General features: G+C 33.0%; 1 protein-coding gene across 1 annotated transcript; it reads left to right on the top strand.

The window, feature by feature from the left end:
* The first annotated feature begins 1,620 nt into the window (after positions 1–1,620).
* On the top strand, positions 1,621–17,213 carry LOC134722692 (tyrosinase-like protein). Its single transcript, XM_063586313.1, has 4 exons — positions 1,621–2,043; positions 2,898–3,010; positions 3,912–4,719; positions 16,911–17,213. The coding sequence occupies exons 1-4, from the start codon at positions 1,621–1,623 to the stop codon at positions 17,211–17,213; spliced, it is 1,647 nt and encodes a 548-aa protein (XP_063442383.1).
* The last annotated feature ends 2,249 nt before the right edge of the window (positions 17,214–19,462 follow it).

Raw genomic sequence — 19,462 nt, 5'->3', positions numbered from 1 at the left:
AGAGGTGTAAAATACACTCAAGATTGTCCATGGTTCAGAAAAAGAAACAAGGTCAGATTAACCATGCATGCCACACAGATCTCTAAAAACATCTAGCACACCAAATATAGGTGTTCCAAACTGACAAATGTAAGAGTTGAATGTCAGTTAATTCGGAATATAAGGTCGAAAAGTATATGAACCCTGGCAGACGTCCATGAAAAAGAATTTTGCAAATGTACTAGGACTGCTTGGTTTCTTTTAACGGATATCGCATTGATATTATTGTGGGTGTACTCCAAAAGCTCAAAATGTCACACAAGACAACAGGAAGCAATTGTTTTGAACGTCAAATTTTTTATTGCTATAAGATTGAACAATATAAATAGATACTGTAGGAATCAAAATCTTGCTATTTCTTTAATTGCAATTGGCAATAACATCACAATCTCATTCATTTCCACATCATTTTCACAATATTCGTGTGTTGTTTCAGCAATGTTATTTGCATCTTTAACCTGTATCATTGGCTCATCTTCACTGGAATGCTTTTTTCTGCGTTTTGTTAACCATTGTCTTTTCTTATTGCCGTAGTTGTTATTTCCATTTATTATGAAAATACTTTAATTTATTGAGGATTTTCCCTTATTTAGTTTTTCTCAAGACCAACAACAAATATTAATCATCATATAATTGAAGAATAATTTGAACGTCTTCGTATCATCAGATCTTTCACGTTCCTTTTCACGATCTTCAAAAAACGGAAACGTGATAATTGTTTTTAGAATTAATTTTAATTTTTACTTTTAAAAATATTTTTTATCTTATTTCTATCCTATAATAAATTATCGTATATCGTTACATAATATGGAACACATTACCGTTTCAATAATGTTGCAATGATAATTCTCTATATTTATATGAATACAGCTGTTTAATGATTTATGGGTTTTAATTGAATAACAGAAATTGTGTAGCAAAACATATTTTATGATTTATATAAGGAATGAACATATACTACAATATTTTAGAAACATATACTGTGTTAATCTATAAAGACCAAGCACCGCAGTAAGCAATGCTGCGTCCTTCTATGATAATAGTTTTCTGACATTGTCTCCGTTTGAAATCCTTTCGGTATATTTTTTCACGAATGAAGACCTTGAAATGACATGTTAGTTAGCCTCATTTTGTAATTTGCTTTCATTTCAGTTTTTGATTTATAACAATTGAACATTCATTGATTAAAACGAAAACTTTGAAAACAGAAAAAAATATCTCGAATATCCACTTAACTTTGTATTGTTATTTTACAATGTTGTCCAACAAATAAGTTTCTATCAAATATTATCACAAACTTATATGTGACGGATGCACTAACGCGCTTGCGTTTGATGCGGGATCCGCTTCTTTTCTTTTCTTCTTTGTGTTGAAGAATAGTTCTAGTAAATATAAGTGTCAGAACATTTGTTTAAATTTTATTATACAAAGGGGTTTAGTTAGAAGAAAAAAAAATATTTAAGAAAATGTAATAAAACACGTCTCAAAAAGAAGAATGAAAGTGCACCAGGCGATTGTTTTACATATTACATGTGCGTTGTTATTCAACTTTAATAATTATTGAATTGATTTTTTCAGATAATGAGGAAAATACTGATCATTTTTGCATCATTACCAGTGTTAGCCCTGTCTCTGGTTGTAGAGGACCATGTTCCACCAATGTTACAAGAATGTTACAATCAACACATATATTCCAACTCTTTGGTCGAACAGACAAACTGCTTACAAAAATACTTATTCCATCTGTTTGGAAATTCAAAACAACACACATTAGTGGACAAGAATTCATTAGACTGGGTAGACTCGCTTGGTCGAAGTGTGCATCACAGATTAAAAAGACAAACAAGATATAATACATATAACACATATAATAGATATAATAATAGATTTCGAAGGCCGATACCTTCAGTGGACAGACGACGAGTGAGAAAAGAAATAAGGACATTAACAGACCAGGAAAGACAAGTATTCTTCGATGCCATAAATGCGCTGAAGAATGATAAGGTAAGATTTGAGATACGTTTCCGGTATCCATGTTGATAGCATCACATGCATTCATCGTTAGCTCTAATAAAAACGACTGTTCGCCTGTTCTAAATGTTTTTGCTATTATTCGGGACAATAACAAGAAAAACAACACGATGTTTTTAACGTTATAGTGATAGATATCAATCTGTAAAATTGGACATTTTATGATTGCCAACCTTCTCGTGTGTGAGTGTCCAAGTCAGAAACCTGTTGTTGTCGTTGGTTGCCGCCTTCATAGTTTTGTTTTAGTTTTTTTATGTGAATTAGAATTTTTCACACCTTCTCATACAATATAGCAGTGTATAACTCGTTGAATAAGTAAAACTAAAAACACAAAAATACTAAACTCCGAGGAAAAGTAAAAAAAGAAAATCAAAAATCAAAAGGCAAAATCAAAAAACGCATCAAACGAATGGATAACAACTGTCATATTCCTGACTTGCTATAGTTACATGTCAGGTTTTTGTTCACTTGAAATTGTTCTCACATTAAAGACAACCACCCTTTATTACATTAAGTAGCATGGTTAATGCTGTGTGGTTTTGTTTTTTTATTTGAGGGAACGGTGCTATCAAATTCATCAATACTTTGGTCATGAATGTATTCGAGGAAATTATCAAGAAACACGTTCTTCTACGCACGAATGTCAAAACATTTGTTTTTGATAATATATCATAGAAATCATATGCATAATTTATTTCTATGATTTGAATGTATGTACATTTAATGATATTTGCATCTGTTGACCTAACTAAAGTATATGTCGTTTATCTAAAAGCATTTTAAGTTATTCTATATCGTTTTATATTGTGCATATTTTTACTTTGCAGTCAGCGATCCCAAATCAATATGATTTCCTTGCCCTAATGCACCAAACTTCAGCTCTAACCTCTGCTCATGGAGGTCCAAACTTTACTGGCTGGCACAGATACTATCTCCTGATGTAAGTACAAAGAGCATACACAAAATTGACTTTAGTTTACAAGAAAGATAGGATGATACAACCGTATCTAAACTTTATGAATAAAACGTCCTATTTGTGAATCAATTTTTTTGTGGTCGATCAATTTTTCTGTAAAATTTTTCGTACATCCGTTTGAAGAATTTAAGGATCTGCTGTTACGTCATTTTCCTTAAATGTTTATATTCAAGTCTTTGAATATGGTAAAATTTTGCTACATTGATTTAAATCAATTAGAATATTACATATTCTAATAAAAAAAATGTAAACGTTCTGTCTATTTGATTAACTAGAGATATCATAGAAAAAGAGATTAACAAAAGAAGACAAACATCATTTTCCAAAAACGGAAATAAAAGAATAAAAGAATTTGTTATCATTTTCTCATTTACTAAATGAATAGGGAATCATATGTTGTGAAATGTTTTAAACACGGCCGGAAAAGTCATGAGAGTTTTGCATAACATAACGTGCACCTTCATACTGTAATCGGAATTTTCTGCAGCTATATCATAATAACAGTACATACAATAGTTTATTTGGATGATCGATAAATACCAACTTAATGAAAATACAACACAATAAACATTTGAACAACATTGATATCATTTTCAAACCCAGTATGAACAAATCTAAATACTTATTTCAATTCATAAAACAAAGGTTGACTTTGATATAAGTTGATTCACTTATTCATTGACACTAAATTTATATAATATGCACCTCGTCCATAACCATCGGTAGGTATCACACCCAATAAATTATTGTATTAATCTCATCAAAATTCAATAATTGGAAAGTGAATTAACAGATCTCAGCAACTTAATATGATATATGAAACGTTCCTCACTTGTTATAATTTTACGCTCTTCTTTCCCTTCAGTTTTGAAGAGGCCTGTATCAGAAAGAGAAGTACTTTTGTTCTACCATACTGGGATTCTTCTATAGATTTTAGAATGAGTGATCCATCTGCATCAGTTCTGTGGACAGAAATATTTCTTGGAAATGGGAGAGGTGTAGTCTATACTGGTCCATTTGCCATGTGGAAAACACCTGCAAATGATACATATTTAAGGCGTGATATTCCAGGCGCAAACAGTTCTCTAATTAATCCAGATACGATAGTTAACGTTTTAAGTAAACGTTATAACAGAGAAATATTAACACCAACAGCGGAAACAGAGGAGGACAATTTGGAAACTCATCATGACGGTGTTCATGTATGGGTTGGAGGTGAAGATGGCCATATGGGCGGTTTAGAGACTAGTCCTCAAGATCCTGTATTCTTTTTGCACCACTGTTATATTGATTATCTTTGGGAATTATTTAGAGAAAGACAACAGAGACTTGGAATAAATACAGAAGAGGACTATCCAGAAACAACTAACGACTATCATCGCCCAAGTAGAATAATGGATAATCTATATCCACCAAGGACCAATAAATGGGGTTATAGTAATATATTTACAGAACGTAACGGTATATATCGTTATGCCCCAGCACCTACATGTGCCAATAGATGCGGTGGAGCCTACAATGGTTACTTGTTTTGTAACAGAAGAACTGGCCATTGCGAACCTAGAACAAAAAGACAGTTCATAGATATGGGTTGTTTCAGAAATATCGATAGTCCTTACATAAATGACCAACCGATAGTTGCTTCTGCTGGAAATGGACTAGCGGCACAATCAGTTACGTTTAGGCCTAGCTCCGAATCGAGATTAACTATCTCAAATCCTGCTCCGTTAATTTCAAGACATTTTAAGCAACACCTTATCGATCCAAGGACAAGAACCGCACGCCAGAAGCGATCAATTACTACATTTGATAACGACAAATAGGACATAAAGAAGATCATCAAAGACCATACATGATTTTTAATTGCTATAAATAATTACATACAATAACTATAAGTATGTCCTGTGGTAATTTGTGAATTCCATTAAGAGGTGTTTTTTTTTGTTTCATATGTAATGCCATTGTATATGTTTTTTTTACTATAAAGAGAAAACCCCGTTGTACATGAGTTAAGTAAAAACATTTCCAAAGAATTTATCGCTTAATTTTGCCTGACTTTGTGAACTGAAACACACATCTCGAACTCCCCCCCCCCAAAAAAAAAAAAAAAATAAATAAATAAATACATATATTCAAAATTTTAGGTGTACAGTTCTCTTCAACTTTGTACTTTATTCGGCCTTTTGCATTTTTTTTTTTTTTTATTCGAGCGTCACCGATGAGTCTCTAAATTTTAATCCTTGTATCTTTGATGATGTTATTCACTGGGAAAAAAAGTGATCTTGGTTTTTCAAGATTTCAGTTAAAAATTATCATTTCTAACTATTTATTCAGGTTGATAATTTTACCATGCTAAATTGAATAATAACGAGCATATATTGTAGCGTAACGTTTTTCTCATTATGACATGTTACTCACTGTTGATTATTAAATTTATGCTCATTTTGTTTGTTTGGTTGATTGCTGTTGGTTTAATTGTCTGTGTGGGTGTTTTTTTAATTTGGCTTTCCAAATATGTTTTATTGTACGAACGCTGATATATAGCTAATATGTGTCTTATTGGTAACCTTGTGCTACATAACTATGTTACATTTATTTATAAAACGTGTATTATAAATATGTTAAAATATAGATTTCTTTTGTTAAGAGTCATCATACTTTGAATTAAATAAAATTCTTCAGTTACACATGTGTTTGTTTTAGTCATAATAAAAAAGAAAATTATCAAAATATTGTATCATCTCATACGAACAAAATCAAATGATGGAGAACACAAATGAGGATTGATTGATGACTGACAAACGTATGGTGGCCTATTTTACATGCACTTTTTTACAGATATAACCGCAGCGAGCTTAGCACAAGACAGATACGCTTAGTACAATATAAACAAACTTGTTATAAGTCCTGCATAAAGACACATTACTCTTCTTCCTTGTGCACAGAAATAAGAATTGTTTGTTTAACCCAAGAACTCCCGAAATCTACCATGAGACCACTATTATTGTATATTTAGAAGCTTGAGTTTGTTTTTAGATCTTTTGAAAAGGTATATATTGAATTGATTATAAGTATGATTTGTGTCGACACTGGCATGTTATTTGGTTTGAGACGTGCAATTTTATCTCGTAGATGAATAGCGAGCATAACTCACACTTTTTTAATTCAGATTTCTATGTTGTACTGATGTTAGTGAGATACTATTTTCATCACACAAAACTACCAAAATCATCTAACATTGGAAGATCATTCCCAATACAACACATTTTTTTGTAATATTTGGTATATGCCGATAGTTGTCTTGCGTTTACATTTAAGTTTCAAAATAGGATTGCGATATGAAGTCATTTGTTTCGTTAAAAAAAGAAAGTTAAATCTTACTTGATAAAGGTATCATCCATTTAGCAATTAAGAATTGAGCTTTTTACTTTATGAAAAAAAATCTTGAATACGCCAACGAAACAGTACTTTTAAAACAAGGTGGTGTTTAGTTTCGAATTCAAATTGAAGATAGATACACTTGTTATTCCTTAATCCAGTGTCTCCTGATCTAGGTTTATTTTGTTGTCGTTGGGTTGCTGTTTAAGTATGTTATGATTTATATCTTCTTTCTTTTTATATCTTTTAGATATTGTAATGAACAGCTGAACTATTGGTCATTTGGTTAAAGTATTTTAAGAAAATGATACATTGAAAGAGAGACGAAAGTTATCAGAGGAACAGTCAAACTCATAAATCGACAGTTAAACTGACAACGTCGTGGCTAAATATTGAAACAGGACAAACAGACAAATGATAGTACACTTGAAACAACATAGCTAAAGACTGAGCAACACGAACCCCTCTAAAACTGGAGGGAATCTTAGGTTCGTCGTGAGGGTGAGCATATCCTGCTCCACATGTGGCACCCGTCGTGTTGCTCATGTTATAACAAATCCGGTAAATAGTCTAATTCTGTAGGTCACATTCATGAAAAGGGAAGGGGATTGAAGTTACGACATAAGAAACATAATCGATATCATCTGTGAAACGGTAATTCCATAATGGTCAACCAACTCGTGATGGCATCCGTAAAATTTATGAAGCGATGATTTCAACTTCACCATTTGGAATTCTTGGTTTAGGAGCTTTCTTGTGAGTAGTTATCAAAGGTACTAGGATTATAATCTAGTACGCCAGACGCGCGTTTCGTCTACATAAGACTCATCAGTGAGGCTCATATCAAAATATTTATAAAGCCAAACAAGTAAAAAGTTGAAGAGTGTTGTTGAGCTCAATGAAATCATGATAGGGCATAATAGCCCGGAAATATCGTATCAATTGGGAGATATATACTCCGTATGCAGGCGCTGCTGGAATGTTGCTATATAGAAATGGAAAGTTCCACATTGGGAAGCTGAAATCATCTTGTTTGTCGTAAAGTTTTGTTTCAACCGACCCTCATTGTCAATTTCTAGATGTCAAGTCAAGAGACAGTCAGACTTAACTGCATTTGTTGTATCCTTTATCTCTTGTTCGATTGGATAGATGCGTTCAACATAGCTACCAAATTTTAAATTATTTAGTGAGAAAAAAATCATCTATAGATGGAGATATTTTATTTTAAAAGTACAACTTGTATTGGTACATATACATGAAATACAATATATTACAATTTTAAACAAGAGCAGTCAATTAACATGTATATTTATACCAACCAGCCTTTAGAGGCTTATGATGCACTGTCATTTATGCACAGTATAGCGTAGAGTAAAGTTAAAGGATATTGCTAACTTCTTATTTTTCATCCTTTGAAGTGAACTTGAAATTAATGATACTACCGACACAGATGAATCTGCTTCATATTTTGACCTTTTTCTCGAAATGACTACTGATGGTAGGTTACAAACGCGATGATTTTAATTTTTCCTATAGTAAACGTTCCATTTGTGTGTAGCAACATCCCAGCGTCACCAGCATATTGAGTATATGTGTCAAAATTAATACCTTACTCTAGAGCTAACACAAAGTACGTTGAAAGAGGAATACTGCTTTCTCAAAAGTTGATAAGACATGGCTGTGAATCAAACAAAAGAAGGTCATCACTCAAGAAATTTTACGGTCGCCATCATGAGCTGATTGGCCATTATGACAAAAGTGTGTCAGAAATCATATCTGATATTTTTCCTCAGCCATGATAACCTTCCATCTTTACCGAACTGAACAAAGAAATAACACGACGGGTGCCGTATACGGTGCAGAAAATGCTTACCCTTCCTGAGCACCTAATATCACTCCCGGTTTATAGTTGAGATTGTGTTGTTTCTTATTTATCATTTGTAACTGTTGATGTAAATGTTTTTTTTTTGTTTTATGAGTCTTTTGTTAACTCCTTGGTTTTGATTGTTATTGACTTTCTGTTTGACGTCAGCCTCTTAATAATAAAGAAAAAGGTCGGCAAGAAGAGGGGCACACTTGGTTATCATTGGAATGCCGACAGGCTGTTGAAAAAAACACGTCCTCCAAAGATAACAAATAGGTTGTTAATCAAGAAATAAAGCATGTTGATAATGCCAGTTTCAGAGAATTTTTGTTTGAATTAGTTTGATCCTTTACAATGTAAGATTTATTCCTCCTTAAGACAAGATACTTGTATCTACGTTGGCCATTAATTTTTATGAGAGAGAAAAATAGCAACTCTTTCAATTTGTCTATTTAGTAGCTTGGAATTGGGAATACTAGTGTAAAATGCACAAAAGTCAATGTTTTAATACAATTGCAAAATGAAAGCGTCTTAGATTGTTTGTACTCTTGAAGCTCTTTTGTATTTTTTGGACTCCACATCTGATTCACACCACCTCTAAAATGGCAGTTTCACAATTACTTTGAAGCCCGACTTTGATTGCTGATAAAATAAATGTTAATAATTTAAAAAGAGGTATTGAGGAGCACTTGGAAGACATAGCAATATACCGTTGTTTGTAAGGACACTTATGTAGTTTAGGTATCCAACACAGGGATGGAAGATCCAGCTCCTCATCTTTAGTTGAAATTCTAAAGGAACATAGAACAGACCAATGAATATCCCGGATTTCCTCTTTGGTAAGTGTCGTGAAGATATATGTTGAGTTTCCAAGTGAGTTGACCATATCTAATTCATTTATCAAGCAGTTTATGTAATGAGTTTTACACACAGAAAACGTTGTTATTTGGGACTTTATTTGCAACAACATATTTGTCGTGGAGGTAGGACAAGTGTTTTGCAACATTTGGGTCTTTGAGGATTGACGTAGCATGGTTATTTAAAATAAACCAATTCCATTTCTTAATTCTGATTTGTATCACAGCCTTAATCCACATGGAAAGAGTATCTGCGTCATCCTTTTTACGTTTAGCCCATCGCCTTGCATAATCCTTCACTGAATCCATCAATATTTTGAAGTTGCATTTCCAATTAATGGATTTAGGCTCATGATATTACGGACCTTTGGATAACACCTTTCGCATAGAAGTGTTATTGACAAGGTTGAGGTCACCAGTAACAACGTGGCCAGTCGTAATATATGTGAAGTCAGTGAGTCAGATCAATCAGGAGGTTATGACTTGAAGTCGTCATAATTGAGATCCTGCAAAACGTGTTTGTAATTGAAAATTTCAGTGGCAATTGGTTTGGTATAGGTATAATAACAGATTGGTTCAGACTGATCTTTGAAATAAGGAGGAACTTTTGACTTAACTAGTCTGTGATGAAGGATATTGCCTAAGTTGACGCCATCGAGACCTTTGTTGTCAATGCAAAGTTTAAGAAAAAATCTTTTCTCTTTTTCATCTTTTCTAGTGCAAACTGGTTTGAAAAGTCTGTGACTTGCAATATCAGAAATGATAGCTGTAAGTTTGTATTGGTTTGCATGAGGGTTTGTAACAGTGGATTCCAAACATAAATTGAACAGAGAATGAAGTTTTGAAAGGGGTAATGAATAAAGTTTCGTGCGAATGTGATTAATAACTAAAGGTTTTTTGTATAAATGGCAGCAAGTCATTAAAAGAGACATCATGCAGAGTATGTGATTTATAATGACGATGACCATGAAGGCGTGTCGCAGTTGTTCCCAATTGTCAAATCCAGTAGTTCTCTTTTTGGTTTTTGGAGAGGTGTTGCAAGATGAGGATTGTTAGTCGTGTGGTATATTTTTTTCGATCCTACGAACTGTCATAGAATCGATGAAAAATACACGCCTGTTATGAACTACAAAAAGGCTATATGAATGAAGCTAATAGTTAAACTGATCATTAATACTTGGCTTAAAATTTTGCACGTCTGACGACCGTTTCGTCTATAAAACACTCGTCCGTGACGCTGCAAAAAGACCAAATCAAGTTCGAAGTTGAAGAGTATTGAGGACCTGAAATTTCGAAAGGTTTACCACTTTTAATCTTCGGTTATCTGTCCCGTGGATTGCACATCCTCAGTTTTTAAAAATGGTTACTTATAAATTATGACGTCATCAATCTTGCTAACTACTGTTCTGGTGATGCCGTTGAAGAGGAGGTATATACGAAGTTAGATCTCCTTTCCAGTATATTTTGGAAATGTCTTCATTTCTCGAATATTTGGTACACCACAATAATAAGTTAGATCTTCTTTAAAGTATATTTTGGAAATGACTTCATTTCTCAAAAATTTGGTACACCACAATAAGAACTTTCCTGTTTGTATTCGCATTAACTATGTATATGCTACTGCTGGTGGACGTTTCGTCCCCGAGGGTATCACTAGCCAAGTAGTCAGCACTTCGGTGTTGACATGCATATCAATTATGGTGGTCAATTATATAAATTTCCTGTTTCAAAACTTCAAATCTTTCAAAAAACTAATAATATATTACCTTAGCCGTATTTGGCACAACTTTTTGGAATTTTGGACCCTCAATGCTCTTCAACTTTGTACTTGTTTGGCTTTTCAACTATTTTGATCTGAGTGTCACTGATGAGACTTATGAAGACGTACTAAATTATAATCCTAGTACCTTTGATAACTATTCTATTGAATAATAATTAAAATCAAGAACGAAATACGCACGTGTGTGGTAAGTTCAGGGGTTCCCAAAAACGGAATTGTGGTACATAATTAGTCTTGGTTTTATTTACAGCTGACTGTCTGGTTACCGATGGCTCATTAACAGCAATGTAGTAACCCCGCTTGTTACTTCAATAGTTAGTTACTAAATAGTCTCTATTATACAGATAAGAAGATACGGTATGATTTTACCCTTTTGATGCACGTTATTTACGTCAACTTTTAAGTAAAAATTGTATTGTGTTGTTCAATCTTTATTTTTCTTAAATAGTACTGTGTGCTAATGTTCATTCTTAGGTTTTTTTTAATCCCAGTGTGGTTAAAAATTGATTTTGGTAATTGTCATACCTCTCTAATAACCATATTGTTCACTCTAAGTCACTTTAAAAGTAAAACTACTTCTGTATATGTAAGATATTATTAGGAGATACGGAGAAGTGCAAAAAGTCAAAAGGAATTTAGAGGACTAGAAACATTTTATTATAAACTTAAGTGTTAATACAATAACTTCAGCTCAAAATTGCACCCAGTCTTAATCTAAAAATTACTTGAATGAATTAAACAAAGACAAAGATGTTACATCAAAAAGCATTTTTTCAGAGATAAAAAAAGACAATAACGGAAGGGGTTCCTAACTTTAAACAGACTCGTTAATATATCGCATAATCTTGATTAAGATATCATTTACTCTTTCAATTGTGTTTATTGTCAAGTTTTTTTTCCTCAAGTATACAACAAAATTTCCAAACAAATTATTCGTATCTACCAAATAATTCGATTAAGGTTTTAAATAGCTCGTTGCAAAGAAAACACATTGTCGAAAATTTAAAACGCCGGTTATACATGAACGATGTCATGTTTCATACATTAACATTAAAATTAGGCTACTGTTACAGTATAACAACTTTAAATGGCGCCAAATTTAAATTATACGAGGAGTAATGTTCCGGTGGTAATGAGGCAGGTTAACATATAAAAAAAATAGAAATCGATTGCCGAAGAAATGGTTCTTTCATTTGTATAAGCAATTGCAAGTCTAGTAATACTAGTATCATGTGATCAATATTTTGTAATATAGTTACAATAAAATACTTATAGTATGTATACGGAGTCTTCCGAATAAGATTGATTGCTATCGGAATTCGGATTGATGTTGGAATCCGAATACGTGGATGTTTAATAGGTGTCACTTTTATACAAGGGTTGTGTTCAATATAGTAGCAGCTAGCATAGCCACTATGTCTTAGATATCGATCTATGTTGAACGATATGCTATGTAGGTAGCGAAATGGCATCATTAGTAATAACCTTCCCAACGCCATTTTGTATTCGCTAGATAGCATGATTGTGTTTGGCCAGGGTTGAGTTCAATATCGTAGCAGCTACGTAGCTGCTATCAATATCTATGTAACATTGAACGCAACTCTAGGTTAATGTAGCGCTACGAAGCTACGATATTGAACACAACCAGTGATTGGATTATCCAACATCATAAGACGATATTACGGCATAATCGTTAATGAATTTCAAACTTTAACAGTTTAAGACGATGATGTTACGTCTATGGCAACGGACATTCATGTATATGATTTTTTCAATAAAAAACAATAAATACTCACACTATTCACCGGACAATCTTCCTTTTTGTTAAATTTGATTAAATTCTGAAGGGTCCAAATAGTCTTAAAATGTCTGATGTTAAAGTTCGACGACAAAGGCTCGTTAGTTATTATATTGAAATTAAACAAGTGAATCTGTGAGCTATAGACTGCTCACTAAGGATACCTCCGTCCCCTAAAAGTATAAGGTAAACAGGAAGTTGTTGAGTGATGAATCTGAAAACGTATCCAAGGTATACATGTAGCTGACTCATATAAACACTAAAACCAAATTTCAGAAATCCTTGTAATGTAGTTCTTGAGAAAGATGCGACGAAAAATATTTATTGGACGGACAGACAAACAGAGGTTAAACAGTATACCCCCAAATTTCTTTTTACAGCGGAGTATAATAACTCGACTTGATATCAAGCGATATCATAAGTGTTACATATTTTATAAAACATGTATAAAACTCGGTGATTATACATAGCTGGAACCTAGTAAGCTAGTTTTTCGGTGATACGGAAATCAATTCTTTAAATTTCATCATGATGAATAAGATAATTTCATGCGTTAAATGATACCTCTAAAACAGCACCAACGGTTGTGTTACGTACAAACCGTACCTGATGCGTAGCAAATCTGGAAACCTCTAACAAGAATTCAGCTATTTTACTGAACAATAGTTAACGCTACAGGTTTAGATAATTTGAAAATACAAATACATAAATTCATAATGCAATTGTTATAAAATAAATCATAACAAATACTATAAGAAAATATAAAATAGTCATAACTTTTTTTTTTTTTTATAATTTATTATTTTTCTTCATGAATCTACAAGTATCAACATATATTTATATTGTGGCATAATAAGCAAGCAAATGAAATAGAAAAAGCATTATAAGCATTCTATGAACTAACACTTAGAAAACTATGGATTAAGTATAGTAATAACATTATCATAATATAGTATAATAGTAGTGCAGGAAATATATATGAGCATACATATGGTATGGTATAACAGTATACAGATAATTTTAAATGCTCATATACATACATGTTAAATTTAATTAATGACATTAGCCCAGGGGTTCCAGTACAAGTTGTGTTCTTCCACACTTTAGTAATTTGAAGAAATATGTTTCTCTAAAATCAAGTTTTCTTTTATGTAGTTTTGAAGACCTTTTATATTAGGTTTTATATCTTGCATCTTACATCTGTAAATAAAGCACTTCGTCAGTAAGATAACTTTATTTTTAATAAAGTTCAATTTACAATTTTCATAGAGGCCAAAAATGACAATTTTCAAATTAAGTGGAATTTCGATAAGAACCTTATCGAAAATCCATGAATTTAGATTGTGCCAAATGTCGGCTACAATATGACAACCCCAAAGTAAATGTTCTATAGTTTCAGGCTCTTCCTTGCAAAATGTACACAAATTACAACTAACAAGCTTCATTTTAAAACGTAAAGCATTTGTCCCTAAAATATAATGAATAATTCTATATTGAAACCAACATAACCTAGTGTTTTTTGAAACCTTGGTAACACACAAGTGTATTTTTTTCCAATTTTCTACAACTTTGTTAAGAATACCTTCCCATTTTTTTCTGCTACAAAATCTGTAGGTAAGATTCCTTGATTTAAAATAGTATACATGTCCTTTGAGCCCTTTTCGGACTTGAAGAAAATATTAATATTAAAAGGTATAATAGCCTGATGTTTTTTTTCTCTTTCAGTGTTGATTCCAATATCTTGTAGCCACTTTTTTAGTGCTAATATAAGTCCATAAAACTGAAGAAACATAGGTTTAAAATTATACATTATTTCAAAATTTTGATATGTTAATATATTTCCATGTTCATCTAACAGGTCATTTACAGTCCATACCCCATGGTATGCCCAATTTTTATAGTAAACGCTGACATTATCAATTTTGATATGTTCGTTATGCCATATAGATGTAGAAATGACTTCCTCAAAATAAAATGGATGTCTGAGTTTTGACATAGTTTTCCAGGAATGAAAAACTTCATCCGTCATAACTTTGTTACATCCGTCAAAGAGTTCTTGCAAAGGTTCTTTAACGTTAGGAGACTGTGACACCTTTCGGTGATAACGTTCCCATTCCGACCGGACGTAGACTTTATACTTGTTTAAGTAATATTACCCATCTAAATAATATTACACGAATAAATAATCGCCTGGACTGTTAGCCGTATTTGGCACAATTTGTTTAGAATTTTGGGTCCTCAATGCTCTTCAACTTTGTATTTTCTTGGCTTTATAACTATTTTGATCTGAGCGTCACTGATGAGTCTTATTAGAGAATTCTCGATATCTGACTTTAATAACGTCATACATTAAGTATACGTAAGAATTCACAATTAAGACTATATTTTAGATTGAATTATCTCCCTTTTTCCAAAATGCATTCAGCCATAATTTCGCCTTTTCTTCATATTTTTCCTTTATCTAATTAGGATATTTGAATTAAGACAAAATTAGTGGAATACGTTTATTTTCAGTTAGGGAATCATGACTACATTGGACATTAAACAATCTTTTGTTGGTTGATACTGTACTTTTGTGTTTGATAGAAACAAACCGATCAAAAAACAGATACAGCCCAATGTCATTAATCGGCTGAATTCTGCTTTATGGTCTGGTGTTTTCGTCTTTCATTTTCTTATATTTCGTCATTCCGGGCTTTAATATATCAGATTGTTAATCTATGTCCTAGCTTAGACTATTTCTTACGAGTTATTTATTGTGAATTGTTGCAACTGTCTTTTTAAACTGATTTTTACCGACTGCTGTTGCATCGCTTTCTAAACATAGGAGAGAACTTTGAGTAGGTATATAAACATGTTTGTCCACCGCCATAATTTATGCTCGGTCATATGCTACTCAAAGCTGGACTTTGTTGCTGCTTATAATATTTGTGTTTGGTTCGCACATGTTTGCTTTCTCGTTGTAATTCCCTTTCCAAAAAAAGAGATTTCGTCAGTGCACAATTAGTCGATCTTTGCGCTAACATACACGTCTTAAACTTGAAAAAGCAGTTTTGATTTTTTTAGTATTTAGTGATTCCGGTAACTTAAAATTATTGACCATTAAATCGCAAGAAAAAATAATCGTAATAAATGGAAGCAAATGAAGATCAATCTTTATAAAGAGTTGATATCCAGTTTAGGATTCAATAACTGGAGACACTGCTATACATCTGTTATACTTTGTTTAAAATACCAAGGGTTAATTATTAAGTCAAAGCATGTTATCATTATATTATTATAATTGAAAGAAAGAGCTCAAAATACAAATATCATCTCACTATGTTGACCGTCTATCCACGATATTTACACCAAAATAGGTTGTATCTCTAATTTAAAGTTGTGTTTGACATATAGTTATCTTAACTAGTATTTTGAAGCGTTTTTTTTTCTACGAAAAACCCTTCAGATATACCTTATAGTCAAGTCAGAATCAACATGTGTGAAATTATAAAAAAATCTAAAGATAAATATTTATGGTTGATACAAAACTTCACGTCAACATATACATGTGTCGTATATTTTATATCAAGATAGTTCATGTTTGTTAATTGTCGTCAGTACATAATTAAGGCAATCTGAAATTGAGCCCTGGGTCTGGACTAAAGCTCAATAATGAAGGTCATACGGTAACCAATAGTTGCTTAAAATCAACATTACTCCCCCTTGTAGTTAGCTATCTGATTGTTAATATTGTTACATATCTACCATTCATCTTTTGTGGTTCAACAAAGGATTTTTTAAAAAGTTTTATTCTTTATTGCTTTATATATACTTCATCAAATTGTCTGTACGAAATAAAACGCACCTCCGCACAAATTTTTTAAACAAATAAAAAGATTGTTCTTTCCTTCTATGATGTTAACATTAGAAAGAAAATTAACGGAACATCTGAGTGGCTATCTCCTGACCATATTGTACCAAACATCTCTTTAAACGAGTATACACAGTAAGGTTGAACACATAAATAACGAAGTTTATTTTTTGGGAAGAACCTCTTGCAAATACTTTTATGAAATATCGAATGAAACAAGTGTGAACACAGGCTAGCGTTGATAGTATCCAGCATATAAAGAATTACACGATCAAACTCATAAGACCCAAACAAATTCGAACTTGATCTGGATTTAATCATGGACATTTGACAGCCAGACAATACCATCAGAAAGACAGATATACAGACTGATAAGACCATCCAACCGACAAGACCACCAGAGAGACAGACCGACCACCAGACAGTCACACAAACAAAATCACCAGACAGACACATAAAAACACCACCAGACAGACATACAAACAAGACCACCAAACAGAGACAGACCGACAGACCGACAGACCGACCACCAGACAGTCACACAAACAAAACCACCAGACAGACACATAAAAACACCACCAGACAGACACACAAACAAGACCACCAAACAGACACAGACAGACAGCCAGCCAGATAAGATAACCAGACAGACAGCCAACCAGACCAGACCAACAGATAGACAGAAAAGACCATTAAACAGACAGACAGACAGACAAGAACATCAGACAGACAGACACACCAGATAAACAGACAGACGGACAAGAACACCAGATAAACTGACAGATAGACAAGATCACCAGACACACAGACAGACAGACAAGACAACCATACTAGACCACCAATCAGACAGACAGACAGACAGACAGACAGACAGACAGACCACCCGACAGACAGACAGACCACCCGACAGACAGACAAACAAATATAATAAAGTCTCCTACAGCTCCACTGCACAGGTCAGGAACTTGTATAACAAGTTCACACTAGATGAGTAACGCTCTTTATCAATCAACAAAATGTTTTTTAGCTAATTAAGCACAAGTACCACACAAATAAATTTGGTTTAATTAACTTAAGTTAAACTTAATCAGCATATCTTTGCGTTTTGGCTTTAAACGCCATATATAAATATGTAACATAACGTTGCTATGATATAAAGAGAATAGCAAATATATTTGTAGGTTCCCAAAAGGTACATGAAATACTGTGGAGACCGAATATCTACAGATAAGCCTTTTTCAAATGATTTTTACATTTCGTTCTTACATTGTACTATAATACCACTGTTCCAGGTTAGGGGGAGGGTTGGGACTCCGCTAACATGTTTAACCCCGTTTTACGTACATATGTGCCTGTCCCCCAAGACTAGAGCCTGTAATTCAGTGGTTGTCGTTTGGTGCCGTGTTACATATTTGTTTTTCGTTCATTTTTTGTACATTAATTAGGATTTTAATATTTTTTAATTATCTTTAAAAAATGAGTCTATCAAAATTATTGGTCTCTTCAAAACTGAGTCGATTCAGAGCTTTACATTTTGTGTAGAAAATGCATAATACTATGTTGCAGATAAAATGCCTAGACTACAATTCATCGACGGTTCATGTAATTGTTGTCGTAAAGTCGCTTTAACTTATATAGCTTCGACTGGATTACGAACTTGAAAGATAAGAATTAATTGGAAACTATAGTGATACGAAGCAAGAATGGAATTTGTTTTTAAACAACAATTTCCTATAAGAAATAGTTTTCTGTGATCTATACGTTTTATTTATATCCCCTTTTGACCCTTTCATACCATGAACATCGATGTTTCCCCTTTGTTGACACCATGTAAACGGATTTTATCTATGAGATTAAAACATTTGTTTCATCAAAGAGCTTAAAACATTTGTTTCATCAATAGATTTTTTAGATAAGGTTGTACAAGTTCCGGTTGGATAAAATTCTAAAAAAAAAGACAGGACAGAAATTTTGTCTTAAAAAATACAGGACATGAGTTTCGATAGAAAATAGGCAGGATGAGCAACTGGCCAGAAAAAAGACCAGGACAAAATTAAGTGAAAAATAAAAATGCAGGACAGCACTTTTTTTTTATCGTAGCCCAACACTCCCCCCGCCCCCTAAAATCAAATGGTAGCTTCCTGAAATATCAGATGTATGACATTAAGTGATTTGAATATACTCCTTACATTGTGATGCGGCAACTGGTCTACCATGATAGGAATACTAACCGCATCACTTAATTTTAAAAGTTTTTTTCGAGAAATCATGCATTGAATTTGCGCTTCAGAATTGTGTAACATTTCGCGAAACTAAATTGAATCTGTAGAAAACGGTTAGTTTCTTTATCGTCCCTGGAGTGCCAATTGGGAGTTTCCAACATCTTTCCGCCCTTTTGGTTCTGAACTTCTCGGATGGGTAGATTTGTATAAAAATAGTTCTAGGCTTTTTTTTTAATTTTGGGTTACAATTCAAAATCACTGGCAGTTCCAGCTCAGACCAACTCTTCATTAAATTAAAGTAGTTCCGGAACAGAATCGATCAATGTTCGGAGTTTAGTTATAACGGTACAACTACGAGACAGGGCTTTACGGGTTGGCATGCTTTCTATAAGGTCCGCGTTCTCAAATTCATATATGAACTTGACTAGGATGTAGAATTGTCCCATTGGCACTCACACCACATCTTTTTATTTGCATTGATAGGTTAAAATTCTAATTTGGATGCTTTCTGTGACGTTTTCAGGTTGTGTTATTAAATATCGGCCTAGTGTAGTAGTGCTTATTTCACACTTTAAAGTATTGTCGCTGCTGCTGTTGCTTCATGTTGAGTCATATACAAGGTGTTTCCATGTAATGCTTTTACTTCCTCTACAGATCTTGTGCT

This window comes from Mytilus trossulus, chromosome 6 (genome assembly GCF_036588685.1).
Source record: "Mytilus trossulus isolate FHL-02 chromosome 6, PNRI_Mtr1.1.1.hap1, whole genome shotgun sequence".
NCBI classification, from domain to species: domain Eukaryota; kingdom Metazoa; phylum Mollusca; class Bivalvia; order Mytilida; family Mytilidae; genus Mytilus; species Mytilus trossulus.
Note: the sequence above shows the minus strand (reverse complement) of the source record. Positions and strands in the feature narration are given on the sequence as shown.